The 21,032-nt window shown below is 33.4% G+C and overlaps 1 protein-coding gene across 7 annotated transcripts in view; it reads right to left on the bottom strand.

Moving 5' to 3' along the window:
- LOC114324811 (signal-induced proliferation-associated 1-like protein 1) overlaps window positions 1-21,032 on the bottom strand; it is a 449,432-nt gene that overhangs the window by 169,794 nt on the left and 258,606 nt on the right. For all 7 annotated transcript variants that reach the window (XM_028272736.2, XM_050651737.1, XM_050651738.1 and 4 more), the window contains exons 2-3: window positions 18,882-19,063; window positions 3,380-3,633 (exon numbers count right to left, since the gene is read on the bottom strand). In XM_028272736.2, coding sequence (XP_028128537.2) covers window positions 3,380-3,633; window positions 18,882-19,054 — 427 coding nt within the window. In that variant the 5' untranslated portion in view covers window positions 19,055-19,063. The remainder of the gene's footprint in view (window positions 1-3,379; window positions 3,634-18,881; window positions 19,064-21,032) is intronic.

Raw genomic sequence — 21,032 nt, 5'->3', positions numbered from 1 at the left:
TACGTGGATGACATACTAGTCTGCTTTACAGGAACTAACAGACAACTTGACCAATTTCTATCATACATTAATTCACTTCATAGTAATATTGAGTTCACAATAGAAACAGAACAGAATAATTCCATAAACTTTCTAGATGTAACGATTACCAGACTACACAACAAACATGAGTTCTCCGTATATCATAAACCTACCCATACTGACACAACTATACACAATTCATCATCCCATCCTACACAACACAAATTAGCAGCCTACCATAGCATGATACATAGACTGACAGAAATTCCTATGACAAAAAATAACTTCGAGACAGAACTAAATATCATTAGACAAATAGCAGTAAACAATGGCTATAACGAACAAACAGTTAACAACATTTTAAACCAAAAACTCCATAAGAAAGCCTTGAAATTAGTGTATCCACCACCACAGAAAGAACCCAGTACCTTATGCTCTCTCACATATACTGGCAAAATAACAACAAAAATAGCCAGATACATAAAAAAGAAAGGAATAACACCAGCTTTCAGAACTAACAACAACTTAAGCAAACATATTAAAAACAATAAAAGCAGAAAGAGAAATCAACTACAGAGTGGTGTGTACAAACTAACTTGTGGTGACTGTCCGAAAACTTACATCGGTCAAACTGGCAGAACTTTGGACAAACGGATAGCAGAACACAAAAGGGCTTTCAACAATAGAAAAACAGACACTTCTACATACGCACTTCACCTTCTAGATCATAATCATTCTTTCAATGAAGAGTTTCAAATTCTACATATTCAAAATAAAGGCCTTAAGCTATCACTTTTAGAATCAATGGAAATTAATAAATTGAAAAATACACATATAATTCTGAATGACCAACTCGAGACAAACAGCTCCCCACTCCTCAACCTCTTCAGTTAAAGACTTAAAAAGGCAAACACATTGTAAAATATATCACTTGAGAAAGGCACTTTGCCGAAACAGCTGTAGTAATAACATAGTTGTAATAAATTTTGTGGAAGTATAGAAAAACAAACGTTTTTCAGTGTTTTATTGTGAGATAAAATGAACTTCCATCAAGTAACGGTCGAATCCATCAATTATAAAAAGGGATTATATGAAAAGTATCAACTCAGATAGCGCAGGTAATGACAACTTAGCTTCGAACGGACCAATCAGAGGAAAGCATCCGTGTAGGCCGTGCAGTAGACATCCATGTAAAACAAACTCATTTTATTTTCAAAAGCATCGATGTAAACCTCCTGGATGGCATCGCGCTAAACCTCCACCGCGACTTACCTGCTCTGTTCTCTTCCATTCACTACAATGTGTTTGGTTTACATGGATATCGACATCGACCGCGACCTCCGCCACCACCGCGACCCACTTGTTCTGTCCTTACCCTTACAATGCGTAAACGTTGACCATGATAAGAAGAATAGTGCAAAAGATCCGTGTGTCTCAAAGGGCGATGGAGCGTGCTATGTTGGGCGTTTCACTACGAGACAAGATCCCAAACCGCCAGCTACGACAAAGAACAGGAGTGACTAATGCAGTAGACAGAGTAGCAGCACTAAAATGGAACGGGGCATGTCACGTGGCTCGAATGACAGATAATAGATGGACAAAGCGGATACTGGAATGGAGACCAAGAGATGATGCCTACCGAATCATCCATCAACACGTTGGACTGATGATCTAAAACGTTGTCATAGGAATTGGATGCAAGAGGCAGAAGATCGAAATAGATGGAAAATTATGAGGCAGATATATGTCCAGCAGTGGACAAGCAAAGATTGAATGATGACTCCACTCTCTGTACGAGATAGTGCAGTACTATATCTGTAGAGAATGCTACTCTATACGCCTACTGTCTCCGATGTATCGGACGCCCATCACCCCTACTACTCCCATACTCCCATAATGCTGAAAAGGTAAGTTTCCAATCAATGTGTACTCCCCGTTCTGATCTATGGTGCTGAAACAGTCACTATGACAAAAAAGAATATACCTACAAAAAATACATATACTGCAGAGAAAGATGGAAAGATCAGTGCTAGGAATAAATCAAAAGGATTGGGTTCAAAATCAAGTGATTAGGAACAAGACGGGGGCAAGAAGCTGTTGGGGCTATTTTGTATCTAAAATAGAATTGGGCCAAACATGTTGGTATTGTTGGATTGGTCGAAAATTTTCCAGCCAGGGTTGGTTTGCATCAAGGCTCTTCACTCATTCGCTAACTGTTTAATATTATTATGGAGATGGCTCCTTCGTCAATGCTATTTGCTGACGAGATCGTGTTAGTAGAGGAGAACAAAGAAATGTTGGAGGAGAAGTTGTAGGGATGGAGCAGAGCTACTGAAGAAAGAGCATTTAAGGTAAGCAGGCCAAAAATGGAGTATTGAAAGGAATAGGAATGTTTGGGAACATCGAATTGCTTGGAGAAAAACTATGACGAGTAGGAGAATTTAAACACCTTGGCTCCTACATAATGGAAAATGGGAGACAAGATCAAGAAATTGCCAACAGGATACAGGCTGGTTGATTTATCTGGAAGTAAATGAACGGAGTATTCTGAGACCGAAAAATTGGGGAAGGGCTGAAAAGAATGGTATACAAAAGTGCGATGAGGCCTGTTTTGGTATACGGCAGTGAAGTATGGCCGATAAAGAATATTCAGGAAAAGAAGATGGACATAGCTTAAATGAAAATGTTACGGTACTTATAGGTTAAGACTAGAAGGAACATGATCAGGAACTTGATTGGGGACTGTTAGAAGTTGATGGAAAGAGAGGTAAAGGATAACAGGGAGAAGATGGAGGAATTGTGTGGCAGGCGACTTGAGAGAGAAAGGATTAGGTGAAGAAGACATAAATTAGTGACGACCAACAGTATGGGACAGCGACCCTTAAAAGAGAAAAAGCTGAGGAATAAGAAGATAAAGAATAAGAAGAAGAGTAATAGCTTTTGACCGTATCAAATTAACAGGTTGACTGTCGAGCAAACCCAGAGATGTGCTCTGGCTTCTTGCTAGGATGCCGATCTCACATATAACGTACTGTGTATGAGTTTCGTTTATCAAAAAAAAATGTTGGCAACAACGATTGGTATGAAAAAATTTTTCGGAAATCAACCTGTTTAAAGATGCCAGAAAAAGTTAATAACCAATTACTAGAAAGTTTTCCGTAAATATAAAAACTATAGATCCTGCCTAATAGTATTTGTATTTAGCAATTTAGTTAATCAAATTAAAGCTGAAGCAATTATTTTTTCATAAATGACATTGGTTGATACCAATGTTTTAAAGTTTGTACCATAGTGTTTAAAAGATCCACCACAACTTATTGTTTGGATCTAAGTAGCAACGTAATATTTAATAATTTACCTGCAGGTCTGTAGTCCTGCAGCATCTTGAAAAACTCATTATTGACAGTTATTATCCCTTGCGGCCTATCGATGACATCTATCGATCCGTGGCTTCCATATTCCCTCTTCAATAGAGGAGAATTGGAATTCGACGGTCGGCCGTTGTGCTCGAGGAGTTCTAGACTGGAATTGCTGCGGCAGAGATGATCCGGAGCGTAGAGTTGTGGTCTCCTTGGGGCTGGATGGTGGTGGTGTCGGTCGTTGAAAGAAGACCTATAATGATAAAGATTGCATAAATGAATAAATGTGTAAAGAAAGTCATGAACTAACAGAGTAAATGGACCAAGAGCTAGCAAAGTCGGAAAAACAATCATTTTAAGACGACTGATTCTTTCATATATTGTTCCCTATGCTTCCTCGAACACCGTACCGACCATCGGGTAACTGATACAGGTTGCGTTCATTACTGCGCAGCACACTTGTACAGGTAAACATATCGAATTTAAAATTATTGTAAGACGAAAAATTTTTTTGTCATTACTTTTTGAACATTATTAAAAATATGAACTGTAATTGCCAGACATTTCTGTGGTTTAAAAAGTAATGACAAAAAAATTTTTCGTCCTAAAATAATTTAAATTCAATATACAGTGATGATGAGTGTGATAAAGCTCAGTAGATCCGCTATAGTAATAGATAGCAATAAAAGTTAATAATAAAAATTGTGGCCAACTTTCAGCTTCACATTACGAAATTAGTTAGATTGTTACAGGGTGTTCGATAACATAGTGGCAGACCAAACTTATGTTTTTTTAAATGGAACATCCTATATTTTATTTTATATTCGAAATCCTCTTAACTTCCCCATCACAAAAATATAAAGGTTTGTTATGTTATATAGGGCTTTTACAAAGTTATAACCAATTTTTTATGAAAATCGTAACAAGTTCAGCTCCCTGTATAAATAAAAAAAGCACAACAGCGATGGTTTATTGGTGCCATATTTTTATGTTGATTGTGAAAATTTTTAAGAATTGTTGATATTGCTAATTTCCTTATATCTATTACAGGGTGAGTCAAACGCAAGTACATTCTTTTCTCAGAAATTTTAAATGGAAACCCTGTATTTTATATTACTATCGAAAAATATCATTACCGTACTTTAATTTTTGTATAATATTCCCTATGAATAAATTTGTCAGTTTTGGAGATATTTTCATTTTTCAGAGCAAGTTATTAATTAGGGTGTTCTATTTAAAATTACTGTGAAAATAATGTACTTGCGTTTTGACTCACCATGTATTCGATATAAAGAAAATTAGCAATATCAACCATTTTTATCAATTTTGACAATCAACAAAAAAATATGGCACCAATAAACCATTGCTGTTGTGCTTATTTTTATTTATACAGGGAGCTGAACTTATTACGATTTTCATGGAACATTGGTTATAACTTTATAAATACCCTGTATAACATAACAAACGTTTATATTTTTCTGATGGGGAAGTTAAGAAGATTTCGACTATAAAATAAAATATGGGGTGTTCCATTTAAAAAACAAAAGTTTGGTCTGCCACTATGTTATCGAACACCCTGTAACATTCTAACTAATTTTGTAATGTGAAGCGCAAAGTTAGCTACAATTTTTGTTATTAACTTTTGTTGCTACCTATTACTATAGCGACTCTACTAAGCTTTTTCACACTAATCAATCACCCTGATTTTGTGTTTACCTGTACAGGTGTGCTGCGCAGTAATGAACGCAACCTGTATCAGCAGCCAGATGGCCGGTACGCATATTTACAGATGCTAGCGTGTATAGACACCAGGGTGTTGAAATCAGTTAGGGTTTGGAAAAACAGTACATTTACAGATGCTAGCGTGTGTAGACACCAGGGTGTTGAAATCGGTTAGGGTTTGGAAAAACATTACATTTACAGATGCTAGCGTGTGTTGACACCAGGGTGTTGAAATCAGTTAGGGTTTGGAAAAACAGTACATTTACAAATACTAACAGATTTGGACACCTGAGTGTTGAAACCAGCTAGCTTTTTTAGTGGTTATACATGCATAGATGCTAACGGCTATCGACATTGATTTTATACAGTACAGTGCAAATGTCTGGATAAATTCATTATTTCGGAAGCCACCGACTTTAAGGAAAACCCCTAAAACAGGTCCATTTTTAATTTTAAATTATGACTTTTTGACATATATACCATGCTAGTGAGGTCATCCATTTACACAATTTACACAAAAAGAAGAATAATATAATATGTAATTTATTTAATTCAAAATACATTTTATTACTGCCAGAAAAGATAAAAAATGTTTATTTCATAAATAAACATTGCTTTTCGATTAAATTAAAATGTTCAAACTGCCAAGAGACAGATGGGTTGCAGCATGAACATTAAAATTAAGCGAAAAGCAATGTTTATTTAACAAAAAACTTTTTTCTGTTTTCTGACAGTAGAGTGTATTTTGAATTAAATAAATTACATTCTTCTTTTTGTGTCAATTAATTTAATTCAAAAAATTTTTTCTTGGACACCCTATATAAATAATTATGTTAATATTTATATTACTGAATAAAAAACTGAATATCCTTTCAAATGGGCTAGCACGCGACCCCTATTCTTATCTAAGAAAATAATGTCTCCCATCACTCCCAGATGGATGACGTCACAGTTTGATATATTTGCCAAAAAGTCATAATTTAAAATTAAAAATCGACCTGTTTCAGGATTTTTTCTTAAAGTCGCTGGCTTCCGAAATAATGAATTTATTTCAGACATTTGCACCATACTGTATAAAATCAATGTCAATAGACGTTAGCATCTATGCATGTATAACCACTAAAAAAGCTAGCTGGTTTCAACACTCTGGTGTCCAAATCTGTTAGTATTTGTAAATGTACTGTTTTTCCAAACCCTAACTGATTTCAACACCCTGGTGTCAACACACGCTAACATCTGTAAATGTACTGTTTTTCCAAACCCTAACTGATTTCAACACCCTGGTGTCTACACACGCTAGCATCTGTAAATATGCGGCCGGTACGGTGTTCGAGGAAGCATATGAAATATATGAAATATATGAAAGAATCAGCCGTCTTGAAATGATTTCTCGAAAACGTTGCTAGCTCTTAGACCAAAAAGTATAGCGTTTCATGAGAGATACAGCACCTTAGAAGCACAACAAAAAAAAGGAAGCAAAACTTATGATCTCTCTATCGCAATTTAGACGAGACATTTCATTTTTATGAAAGAAGAATGTTTTTTTTTATTTTAAATAAGTTTAGTGACAAAGAAAAACTACATATTTTGATTATAAATTAACTAAAAGAAAATATACCAGTAAAAACGGAAACGAACTAGAAGGCATGAATGCATTGTCCTTTCTCCATAAAAGCTTTGGCCCCACAATGATACTGTCGCACTATACAGCCCGATCAGGGAACACAAAATTTTACGAAAACCTCCAAAAAAATAAAGGAAGGATGAAAATTTGGGAATAGGTAGTTGAAATTGTCTATTATTATACAAGGTGTCCCAAAAGTAGTGGAACGGTCGAATATTTCGCGAACTAAACATCGGATCGAAAAACTGAAAAATACGTGTTCAATCATTTTCAAAAATCTATCCAATGACACCAAACACCAACCCCCACTACACCCCCTGGAGGTGGGGTGGGGGTAACTTTAAAATCTTAAATGGAAACCCCCAGGTTTTCTTACAGATTTTAATTCGTTACGTAAAAGTAAGCAACTTTTATTCAAGACATTTTTTCGAACTGTGGATAGATGGCGCTACAATTGCGAAAAACGATTTATCTTGATACCATAGGTAAATTATAGAAACGGTCTAATATCTCACGAAATATACTTCCAAATGAGTAACTAAAAAAAAAATTTTTAATCTTTTTCGAAAACCTTTCGAATAACACCAAACGTGACCCTCCAACCTACCGCCTGGGGGTGGGGTGGGGGGTAACTTTAAAATCTTAAATAGCAACCCCCACTTTTTATTAAAGATTCGGATCCTTCACGAAAAATTAAGCAACATTTATTCGAAACATTTTTTAGAATTGTTAATAGATAGCGCTTTAATTTAAAAAATACGATTTATTAGCGCCATCTATTAGCAATTTAAAAAAAATTTCGAATAAATGTAGCTTAATTTTTTATGGCGAATCCGAATCTGCAATAATAAATGGGGTCTATTTAAGATTTTAAAGTTACCCCTCACCCCACCTCCAGGGGGTGGGTTGGAGGGTCATGTTTGGTGTTATTCGATAGGTTTTCGAAAAAGATTAAAAATCTGTGTTTTGGTTTCTCATTTGAAAGTGTATTTCGTGAGATATTAGACCGTTTCTATAATTTTTACATATGGTATCAGGATAAATCGTTTTTCCCAATTATAGCGCCATCTATCCACAGTTCGAAAAAATGTCTTGAATAAAAGTTGCCTACTTTTACGTAACGAATCCAAATTTGCAAGAAAAACTGGGGGTTTCTATTTGAGATTTTAATGTTACCCCCCCACCCCACCTCCAGGGGGTGTAGTGGGGATTGGTGTTTGGTGTCATTGGATAGATTTTTGAAAATGATTGAACACGTATTTTTCAGTTTTTTGATCCGATGTTTAGTTCGCAAAATATTCGACCGTTCCGCTACTTTTGGGACACCCTATATAAGAAAAAGTTTACAATTATACATCCCCTCCATTTTACAAAAATCGGGAAATACGGGGTGAAAAATATTTTCTCGGGGATGAAAAAATATAAAATCCACAAGGAAAAGAAAATGTTTTTCCTGTACCTAGTTGGCTGTATACCATCAATCACAAAAATTGGAAAAATTCTTTGTAAAAGGTAATTTTATTTAAATCCTTTTAAAGGGCTACATCACAACAAAACGTTTTCGATTTTTATAAAAAATCATCATCAGTGTTAGATAAACTGGATGATAGCTGAGCCACCAAAGAAAAATATCCGGGTAAAAACCCTTTAAACATAACATAGATGCGTTAAAAGTGCATACTTTAATTTCCCAACACGTGGGATCCAAATTGAAAAAATATAAGTTCAAAAAAGGTCCGAAATTGTATAAAATAACTAATTCTAAGTAGCTTTTGCTCTATAGAGTTTTTTCACTAGATTAATACTTTTCCGAGTTATTTGCGAGTGAATATGTTCACTTTTAAAGAAAAAAAAAGTGTTTTTGGACGGTTTTTCGCAGATAACTCAAAAAATAAGTATATTAGCGAAAAAAATATTAGCAAAAATATAGCTTATAAAAAACTGAAAAAATGGTGTATGCATGAGGTCTGTAGACCCAGTATAAGCAGAGTTGTAGCTAATGAAAATTAGGTTCTTCTTCGTTAAATTCCAAATCGAATATTTCAATTTGAAATAACCCAAAAACGGAGCTCTTTTCGGGGAAAACTCATTACAACTTTTTAAAGTGTTTAAAAAAAGGTTTACTTTTGTTTTTTAAAAAAACTTCTGACGTTAAAAGTAAGTGAGTTACGCTCAAAATATTGCTGGTCTTTTTTATTTTTTGCTAAAAAAATCACCCCCTAGTTAGCTTCCCAAATAAAATTAATCGTTACCGCTTCACAAGCTACTTTACTTATGTATTGTTGATAATATCTATAAGTTTCATTGGTTCAAAGTGCTTATTTTTGAAAAAAATTGGGTTTAAAATAAAAAAAAATTTAATTTTGAAAAAAATGGAATTTTTTATGGAATTAACTTAAAAATTATTAGTAATACCAAAAATCTCCAAGAGTAATAAAATGTTCGTTTTGTTATTATGAATATTTTTGATTTTTTGTTTTCTTGTTAGACAAAAATTGGTTATGCTATGCCTGTTCAAAATTTGCCTAAACTCGTGATTAGTTACTCGTTCAAGCCATTTTAACTACAGCTTTTTCAAAAATGACCACTTTGAACCGATGAAACTTACATATCGCACATCTAGATGAAGAGTAGCACAACTCAAAATATTCCAAAATGGAGTTATTGCGATTATCGAAATCTGCGTCGAAAACTACACGAGTGAAAAAGACACCTGTGTACAAATCTCCATCAATAACATGTATATGACGCTGTAAGTTAGTCTTTCTGAGTTGTTCCCAGTATACCGCCGCCAACAATAGTAACGCATAACTAGTTACGACAACGCCGGCTGTAGGAGAAGATATATCCACACGCACAAAGACTGGATTATTTTGGCTTATTTTTGTATTTGTGATTAATTGTATTATTAATTTTAAATTATTTTGAGTTACTTTGGTATTTGTGATTCAACCTGTTTTGTTTCTCGAACGTTCTTCAAATTATTTCCATTTACACGGTTGTTTTTTACAAAGGTGAGTATTTTTTTATAAAATACCTACAAATAGTCTGGTATTGGTGAAAATATTTTACATAGTTTGAGATATTTGGGTATTGCTGGTTAAATTTAAATCGGCTCTTATTTTAAAACAATAATATCTATTGTCTATTTTAATAAAGAAATATTTAGAGATGTTTGCAGTTTTGAAAATGACTTTTATCTACTATTTTTTCAATAAAAGGAAATGTCAATTTAGAAACATTTTTTGAGTTAATATAGTATTCTTGAATTTTAATAAATTCGTATGTTTTTTAATCAGATTTACTCAGATTTGAGTATCTGAAACTGTCTTTCGGTCCTTTTTTCCTAGACGAAAAGAAGGTAAATGCGTGGCCTAAGGGTCCTTTATTTGCTTTCTTCTATATTCGTCGTCTCTTGTGCTTATATATTGTAAAAACTGGAGATATAGGATGCAGCCAGAAAGCAGTTTCTTAACGAAAAGTCTCGGATTTAAAATATTGTTTATTATTTTTATTTCAATTATTTTAATTGTTTAAAAGTAGTCAACTTTGTATCTAGGGCTTTTCGTTCCCTCGTTTTACGAGAGATGTCGTTGGATTGCGTCTCAAAAGGTGTAATCATTGCATCGCGATGTTTTCCCTTAAATTGGCAGGGTGTTGATACTTTGTTTAGAGTTGTGACTGCACAGCTTCACTGAGGATGCATAAGATGCGGAAATAGCTATATGAAGATGATGGTCCAACTCTGAATCAAATAGAAACATAAACTGCCTTTATCTTTTATCTTATCTTCGTATGTTTTTCTTATAGATGATGAAAGGTCGTGGCCTTGTACTTCTACAGAAAGCGATGGAGGCTACGTCAAATAATCCTGATAGTACTAATACTGGGATGAAGCTTCGAGAGAACTCGACAACACTTTTGATGAGCACCAAGGTGACGGAAGAAATTTTAGTTAATAATACCATGGAATTACAGAAGAACCCAACAAAGTTAGCATCACCATCAACTAGTGCTCAGGTAAAACCATCATACTGCATTTCACCGGTTAACAGTCACAGTAGCAATTTAGACAATTCGGATGCGGATCCGCACCCATCTCCTAAAACGAGAACTCGACGTCTACCTCTCATATATTCAAGAAAAAGATCTCGTTCCTCAAGTTCCAGCTCCTCATCTAGTAATTCCAGCAGCTCATCTAGTAATTCTAGCAGCTCTTCAAGCAGCAGTAACACAGAAATAAGTAGTAAGTCTGTGTCATCCGTTATATTGGATTCTGCCAATCTTTTAAACGAGATTCCTGCTCCTGAAACTTCCACATCTCAATCCATCATAGATCAGTCTGCTGATCCTGAAAACCATCAAAGGGGTAGAAAAAGGACTAGAAACCCTGCTGGTTGGTCATCGAATATTAAGAAATTGCATCGAAATACCGGAAAGGCCTATGTCAGTTCAACTAATAAAAGTGCTCCTGAAAGAGCCATCAAGCCTCCATGCAACGATAAGTGTAGATTGAAATGCAAAACAAAAATAGGAGAAATATTACGCAAAACTTTATTTGAAAATTTTTGGCAAATGGGCGATCTTCAAAGGCAAAGAGAGTTCATTGTAAGGCACACTCAAGTTATTAAGCCTAAATACAGACACAGTAGTACCCAAAATTATAGGTCATTAAATTCTGCATTTTTTTTTTGACGTTGAAAACATTCTTATTAGAGTCTGCAAGACTTTCTTTAAAGCTACTCTAAACATAAGCGATCAATGTATTAGGACAGCTCTTTTAAAACGACAAGACGGCGGTTTCATAGAAGATGACCGAAGGGGTAAACACAAACAGCACTCGACCATAGATAATGAAGTAAAAGAAAGTGTAGTCGTATTTATCAGGTCTATACCTAGAATAGAATCTCATTACCTCCGTGCACAAACCACAAGGGAATTTATTCCAAGTGAAAAATCTCTTGCGGATTTATACCGTGATTATAAAGATCTACGCGAAAATCAAAATTTACCAATTGCTTCGGCATCAACTTTTAATCGAATTTTTAACACGCAGTTTAATATTTCGTTTCACATCCCAAAAAAAGATGCCTGCGATCAGTGCGAAACATACAAAAATTCTACAGAAGAAGAAAAACAAAAATTGCGTGAAGCTTATGACCAACATTTGAAAGAGAAAGTGCTGTCCAGATCAGAAAAAGAAGCAGATAAGAAAAGGACAGACGCCGTTGTTGCAGTTTACGATCTTCAAGCCGTAATGCAGGTGCCTAAAGGGCAAGTATCCTTGTTTTTTTATAAATCAAGAATTAATTGCCTAAATTTTACGATTAGTGATTTGTTCGCACAAGATGTAAGATGCTTTTTTTGGGACGAGACTGAAGGTAAACGCGGTGCTGTGGAAATTGGATCCTGTGTATTGCAATATCTACAAATAGCAGCTTTAAAAAATATATCAGGTACTGAACTCAATATTATATTTTACAGTGACAACTGTTGTGGCCAACAAAAAAATAAATATCTGCTCAGTGTCTACGCCTTTGCTGTTGCGACTATGGGAATAAACTCAATTACTCATAAATATTTGATCCGTGGACATTCACAAAACGAAGGTGATAATGTGCACAGTGTTATCGAGAAACAAATCAAAAGATATACTAAATCAGGTCCAATATACTGTCCACAACAATACGCAACTTTAATAAGAACAGCTAAAAAAACTGGAAAACCTTATTATGTGGAAGAACTTACACATGACAAGTTCTATGATATTAAAACTCTTCAAGAAGAATGGGGAAACAATTTCACTGTTAATGATAATAGAGAACAAGTAAAATGGCACGACATTAAACAATTGCGTGTTGAAAAGCAGCAACCGATGACATTTTTTTATAAAACTTCTTATGAAGAGACTGTTTTTAAAAAAGTATTGGTAAGAAATCAAAGGCGAACAGAAGTTCACAAATTTTCTCCTTTAAAACAAGCGTATTTACAAAAAATACCATTGGGTGACAATAAGAAACGGGACATTATGGAATTAATTGATAAGAAAATTATTCCACAGAATTACGTTGATTCTTATTACAAAAATGCACTAGGTATAGAATAACTTGAAAACGTATAAATGTATTATTGATGATTCCGTTTATTTTTAGAGACATTTTATAAAGTAGCGCTGTGTTTTACAAACCTTTTTAAGTTTAATAGAATAGAATAATGTGATTTCTTTTATACTTTTTGAAATGTTTTATAAACCTTTTTTAAGTTTATTAGAATAGAATACCATGATTCCTTTTATTTTTAGAGACATTTCTTAAACTAGTGCTTTGTTTTAGATTATTTTTAATTGTTTGTTACCTAAGTCCTAAATAAAGATATTCAGTTGAACTAAAAAATTGTTTTAATTCATTAATTATAAAATATACAAAAGTTAGACACACCACTCTTTCTGTGAAGATCATTAAAAGATATGGAGATTAAGAGTGCATTAACTCAAAATATTTCACTAAAATTCAATCAATTTGAGTTAATAAATTAGTAAAGAATGATTTAGTCACGAATACTAACATAACACAAAAAATATGAATTAACAAGTGATGCGAGTATTGAAGGAAGTAATTATGCAAATAAATAACTTAGTAAAATAATTTATGCAATACTATGCAACAATATTTTGAACAGGACAACTAGAAATGGAATTATACGTTTTTTGCCATTCCTGAAAAAAGAGATATTTTGAGTTGTGCTACTCTTCATCTAGATGTGCGATATATAAATAATACATAAGCAAAGTAACTTGTCAAGTGGCAACGATAAAATTTATTTGTGATGCTAATTAGTGGGTGATTTTCGCGATTTTTTTTACCAAAAATAAAAGGGACCAACAATATTTTGAGCGTAACTCACTTTTAATGTAAGTTTTTTTTTTTAAAAACAAAAATAAACCTTTTTTTAAACACTTTACAAAAGTTAAAATGAATTTTTCCCGGAAAGTGCTCCGTTTTTGGGTTATTTCCCATTGAAATATTCGATTTGGAATTTGACGAAGAAGAACCTACTTTTCATTAGCTACAACTCTGCTTTTACTGGGTCTACAGACTTTATGCATACACCATTTTTTTTCAATATAAGCTATACTTTTGCTGAGAATATTTTTTTCGATAAAATACTTACTTTTTGAGTTATCTCCGAAAAACCGTCCAAAAACATGTTATTTTTATTAAAAATGAACATATTTACTCGCAAATAACTCGAAAAGTATTGACTTTGTAAAAAACTCTATAGAACATAATTTGCTTAGAATTAGTCATTATATCCAATTCCGGACTTATTTTGAACGTATTTTTTTTCACCGCCGAGAAAATTTTCTTCACCCCGTATTTTCCAATTTTTGTAAAATGGAGGGAATGTAGAATTGTAAACTTTTTCTTATACAATAATAGACAATTTCAACTACCTATTCCCAAATTTTCATCCTTCCTTTATTTTTTTGGAGGTTTTCATAAAATTTTGTGTTCATTGATCGGGCTAATTGGCACTCAGGGATAAAGACTTAACAAAAATTTTCCGAAATATGTATCAGCCGCTATTTAATTCGCGATTGTTACGTGCTTCGGTATTTTTGATAGTAGAAAACAGAAACAGGTGTCACTAATTTCTGCCATCAAATATGTATCGCAGTATTCTTCTTACTGCGCCGTCTCCTTTTGAAGATTGGCGATCTAAATGGCAATAGTAGCTTTGGAAACTGCTGCACGAAAGATTTCGGATGAGCGGTCAAACGTGGTCTTTGAGCCATGAGTTCTACCGTCTTCCTACTGCTCTGTTGCCCTGTGCTTTACCTTCCAAAATGATTTTGAGTACCTAATTCATATCTTTCACCTCTCAATACACGTCCCAAGTATTGAATTTTATTCCCTTTGATTACTCGTAGTAATTCTATTTGTTTACTCATGCGCCGAAGTACATCATTGCTAGTAACTTTTGTCCCATGGAATTCTCAACATCCGTGTGTATATTTTTATAATCTCCGTTTAGGTGCTCCGAGGGTCGGTTTTGGTGACGTATTGGTATTGGTGTTCAGTGACCCCAAAAACTCCCTGAATAACAAAATCTGGCCCGTAATATACTGATTTTTACATGTTTGTGCACCTTTCGATGCACTTTTTGCATTTGAAATGCAATTCTGTACTTCCTTCTATTTTTCTATTGTAGACTTTTTTCTGACTTCATCCCAAATAGGGGAGTGCAATTAGAACGAAAACATGCATTGTTTCGGAAAAATTCAAACAAGCTTATATTTTTCTAAAACTTTTTTTGTTAGTTTATATACTTGTTAAAGTAAAAAGTTCTACTCGCATATTTGGCCGCTAATTGTTTATTAATTGTTTAAACAATAACAATTGTGTTGTATAAATAATTTTAAAAATATCGTTAAATTCATCATTTTCCTTTGATCAAATATGTTTCTATTTTGTTTTTGATTATGCTGAATCCGAATATGGCATTGCAATTTGAAAATTCTTATACAGAAGCTCTTATACAGTATGTCTGCGTAGCTAGGAACCACATGGAAAACTTTTTTATTATCAATTTTACGAAAAAAAGATATTCTTCATAAAATGCTCTGGATAGTCAAAAATCTAAAACTTAACCATCATATATCATATTTTATCAATTTTATACGAGTTATGTCAAAAATAACGCTATTTAGAGATAAAGATACGCTATTTAAAAATTTAAGTTGATATAAGAAATATTAAAGAAGAGTCTTAAACGAAGACGAATAGGGATTGCAATCCAGCAGCATTTTCAATCCAGCTGGATCCAGCGCACATCCAACAAAATGTGTAATCAAAATAAAAACACGATTTTAATGTTTTTTTGTCTGTATACTAAATTTCCAAACAACAGAAACATGAATTACTTAGTTTTTTGGAAGTGAGACCTTAAGAGGAAACAGTAGCGATCAACAGGTAGCAAAAACGCGTTCCAAGATTGCGGCTGTAATTTTGAATATTTTTTCGAGATATTTGGCACACGTATTCGTAATATAATAAAGAATGGCGGTACAGAGCCCAATTTGAAAAATATATTAACATGTGGAAATTACTCTGTAATTAAATACAATATTAAAAAAACGAGCCTGTACCGCCATTAAGAAGAACAAAAAAATACACTTTCTTCAAATAAACTTTTTTATCCGATGTCTAGATTTTGTGTCATTTTGGAACTACTAAAATTTTTTATTTCATTAGTAGTTCCAAAATGACACAAAATCTAGTAATCGAGGAAATGAAGCATTTGGGCTCCAAATTTTTTCGTCCAGCATGGATTTACTTGAAATTTTCACAGAAGATAGGGAATAGTCCAAGGATCATTTTCTATATCATGCCGCTGTACGCTAAAACCTTGGGGGTGGTTGCCACCCCATCTCGGGGGCGGGAATTTTTTAATACATTTTAACCATGTAAATTGATGTAAAAAGTAATTCTAAGAAAAATTTTTTTTTTTACATTTTCTTCGTAAAACTAATATTTTTCGAGTTATTCGCGCTTGAAAGTAACAGTTTTTCGATGAAAAAATCGACTTGTTTAGAGGGTTGTTTGAGAATATCTCAAAAACTATGCATTTAATCAAAAAAACTGTAGATACCAAAATTGTATCTTTTAGTAACACAAACCAAATTCATTTTCTGTAATATCTTTAAGACCAATACAAACTGAGATAAGGCATGTTAAAATTAGCTCTTTTCGTCAAATGCCCAATTTGAAATATTCAAAGTAAAATAACGGAAAAAATTTGCATTTTTCGAGGAAAACTTAAATAATCTTTTTTCAAGTATATAGTTAGCCCTTTCAAAAAATAATAATAAAAAGTTTCGAGCATGAAAATTAAGCGACTTATGATCAATAAAAGGTCGGTACCTGCTTTTCTCTATGAAAAAATCGGTGAAAACAACCCCCTAACTACCCTTCTAATTAAAAATTAACCTTTACCTTGCTGTAATACCTTTTATATTTGTATTATCAATACACCCAAAAAGTTTGACCTATTTAAAAGGCCTAATTTTAGAAAAATTGGAGTTGAAAGAAAAATTAATTTTTTGCAATTTCCCATTTTTCAACATTTACTTCAAAATATCTCCGAAAATACTGGAGATACGAAAAAAATGATGGACTACTAAATTGTAGCTTTTTTTAATATCTAAATTTCCTTTGGGCATAGATTTTAATTACAGTGAACAGTTAGCGAGATATAGCTGTTTAAAACCTCTATTTACGAGCAAACACCCCCTTATTCGAGCATTTTAAACCCACCCTAATTAAAAACTAAGGGATCTTACGGAATTTAGTTTACACAGTCTTATAACTCTTCAAAAATTATACAAATTCATTTTTGAAAAAACTTTTTATCGCCAAAAATGAAGGAGCTATGTTTATAAAACAAATTTTTTTTTCGAAAAATTCGGATAGGCCGCTTATGGATAATTTTCAATGTATGTATAATAACACAGCACCGGTTCGTATACTGGAAGATGACTAAAAAACTATTCGTACATATTTGTAAATTCGTATTTTTGTGTAAATAAATGTTTTTGTAATTCTTTAATTCTACTTTTTTTTCTTTATAGATCTATTAAAATATCTATTTATAAAAACTGTAATGTTATTAAGGGTGGTTTTTAAGGGTTGAAATATTATGATATTATATCCTACAGTATAAAACAATCATTATTTAACCGATCAAAATCAAATTTTACCCATATTAAAGTTTCCAATGTTTTTATATAATTTTTGATAATAAGGGGTAGTTTACACCCTAAAATAATCAACGCCCTTAAGCATGATATAGAATACGAAGTACAGGGTGAGATGATCCTAATCCCAAATTTTTATGTAAATCGATGCAAGCCGAAATTATTCTTTTAGGATAAGTAAATTTCTTATATTTAGCTCCAACAAGGGTGGCTTTAAGGGTTGAAATATTATGATACTATATCTTAAAGCATAAAACAATCATTATGTAACTAATAAGAACCAAATGTTGACAATATTAAAGTTTAAAATGTTATTTTATAATTTTTTACAATTAGGGGTAGTTTTCACCCTTAAAAAACCAAAAACGTACAACGGCTCAATATAGAAAATGAACTAGAGGGTGTAATGAGCCTAAACCCAAATTTTTGTACAAATCGATGCTGGACGAAAAAATTGCGAGATTTTGCCATTTTTTCAGCTTCATTTCCTCGACTATAGGCATCGGATAAAAAAGTTTATTTGAAAAAAGTGTATTTTTTGTTCTTCTTAATGGCGGTACAGGCTCGTTTTTTAATATTGTATTTAATTACAGAGTAATTTCCACATATTAATATATTTTTCAAATTGGGCTCTGTACCGCCATTCTTTATTATATTACGAATACGTGTGCCAAATATCTCGAAAAAATATTCAAAATTACAGCCGCAATCTTGGAACCCGTTTTCGCTACCTGTTGATCGCTACTATTTCCTCTTAAAAACATATTTTATCTATCGTCATATCGCCTAACCTTATTGGCACAGAACTGCACATATAGCCGGTTGAGGAGCCGATTTGTCTAAGGCAAATTTCATCGTTTTGTTGGTCGTTATCAAAGTGGACTCTGTTCTGCAAAGAGCTTCTAAAGACAGTTACACCGGTTAAAGAGTGGCGATCAACGCATCGATTATTATTGACCACTCTCCAGCAGAGAATTATATCGCAGAATCAATGTCTATCAACACTTTGTCGATGCAAACTTTTATTTTAGACTCAGACTATAAAAACTTTTCAACATACTGAGCTACTGCTAGCGCGATAGAATGGCAAGTTGCCGACTCTGAATATAGAGGCTAATAAAGACATTAAGCAACGTATTTCGAATTTGACACGTTTGCGGATCCGCAATGCTAATGTAAAAAAAGAGCTGGATCGAGCTGGATTGCTGGATCCAGCATGTAAAAAAAGCGCTGGATTTCTGAATCCAGCAATTGCAATCTCTAAAGACGAAGCATAAACGACTATAAAAACAGTAAAAGAATTTTAAGTCGTTCTCTACAAAAGAATTAAATTGTTTTTAATATACGTCCGACATAATAAGTATGATACATACAGTATTTGATGGTTAGCGATACCAACCTATTGTTGGTGGATAGTCCTGCGTTGGTCCAAGCTCGATGGACATGGGTGTTGTAATAGTCGACGGCTATGGCGGTTCTTTCCCGGATGCGGTTACTGTTTCCGGCTGAGGGCGCTGTGGTCGAGAGCGGCGCTCTAGGCGGCGCGGGCCCACACTCTTGCAGGCCGATCATCCCATCACGCTGCAACAAAAACTAATATTAATTACCGCCAAGCAAACAAGTAGATTGAAAATTATATTAGTAGGTATAACGATGAATAATTACAGAAAAATCCACAAGGAAAAGAAAATGTTTTTCCTGTAGTTGGATGTATACCATCAATCACAAAATTGGAAAGAAATCCTTTGTAAAAGGTATAAAAATTTTTTTATTAAAATCCCTTAAAAGGGCTACATCACAACAAAACGTTTTCGATTTTTATAAAAAATCATCATCAGTGTTCGATAAACTGGATGCTAGCTGAGCCACAAAAGATAAATATCCGGGTAAAAACCCTTTACATATAATATAGATGCCTTAAAAGTGCATACTTCAATAAAAAGCCCTGTGATGGTCACATGGCAACCAGGATAATGCCCTAAGGTAATGTATTGAGATTTCCCAACACGTGGGATCCAAATTGAGTTGATTACTTTCAGTTGCCATTAAGTCATTGAAATGTAATCAACTCAATTTGGATCCCACGTGTTGAGAAATCTCAATACATTACCTTGGGGCATTATCCTGGTTGCCATGTGACCATCACAGGGCTTTTTATTGAAATATGCACTTTTAAGGCATCTATATTATATGTAAAGGGTTTTTACCCAGATATTTTTCTTTTGTGGCTCAGATAGCATCCAGTTTATCGAACACTGATGATGATTTTTTATAAAAATCGAAAACGTTTTGTTGTGATATAATCCTTTTAAGGGATTTTAATAAAAACAATTTTATACCTTTTACAAAGGATTTCTTTCCATTCTTTAATTACAGAAACTTTACACATGCGAGATGTGTTACATACATAAGCATTAACTTGTTAATAGGTCTGGATCCCGCGTATGAAAAAAAAGTTTATTAATAGCAAGCTGAAAATTTGTTAATAGTTTAAGGGTGTCTAGTCGGATAAGCTTTGATATATGGGAACACTGGAACAGGGGAAGTTTTAATTGTGGAACAGGTTAAAAATTTGGAACGGTCTGACCACGAAAACGGCACATGTATTTTGTCCGACAGAACAGACTTAAACTCTCCGAACAGAGATTAAACTCTCATGCAAAAATCAGACTGCTATTTATCACCAAATGGGCGTTTTAATGAGTGGAACATATAGAATATGTCAAATGACAGGAATTATGACAGGTGATAAATAGCAGTCTGATTTTTGCATGACAGTTTAATCTCTGTTCGGAGAGTTTAAGGGCCGGTTGTTCGAACGCTAATCAAAACTGATCATTATCAAATATTTAATTACAATTATATTTGATTAAGCGTACTTCTGACAGATGTCGCATTTTGAGGTTATGTTGACTGATTTATTTTATTATTTTGGTTTTAGTTTGAAATAAAACATGATTAAACTCTTTCTGATGTTAATTTCTTGTTTTTACTTACAAATCAATAATAATAATAAGCAATTTTTAATAATTTAAGAGCTGCGGCTATATTTTAATTACTGTTTTACCTACAATCAATAACTGATTAGTGTTTTACATGTATTTTTCATGTCGCGATTTGATTCCCATCAAGAAAATTGATTACAATAAATGATTGATTATAATCAACTTCTTGATTAGCGTTCGAACAACCGGCCCTAAGTCTGTTCTGTCGGACAAAATAAATGTGCCGTTTTCGTGGTCTGACCGTTCCAAATTTTTAATCTGTTCCACAATTAAAACTGCCCTGTTACAGTGTTCCCATATATCAAAGTTTATCCGACTAGACACCCTTAAGCTATTAACAAATTTTCAGCTAGCTATTAATCAACTTTTTTTTCATACGCGGGATCCAGACCTATAAATAAAGGCGCCTATCGTTAGCTACTATACACTATACAACATAAAGCTCATGAGATAAATTAAACCAAACTGCTCCTATTTGAATTTTTGATGTTAAAGACAAGTAAATATCTGTAAATGCCGCACCATTAATAGCACTAATGGAAATC

The sequence above is a fragment of the Diabrotica virgifera genome, chromosome 5, assembly GCF_917563875.1.
Source record: "Diabrotica virgifera virgifera chromosome 5, PGI_DIABVI_V3a".
Taxonomy (NCBI): domain Eukaryota; kingdom Metazoa; phylum Arthropoda; class Insecta; order Coleoptera; family Chrysomelidae; genus Diabrotica; species Diabrotica virgifera.
Note: the sequence above shows the minus strand (reverse complement) of the source record. Positions and strands in the feature narration are given on the sequence as shown.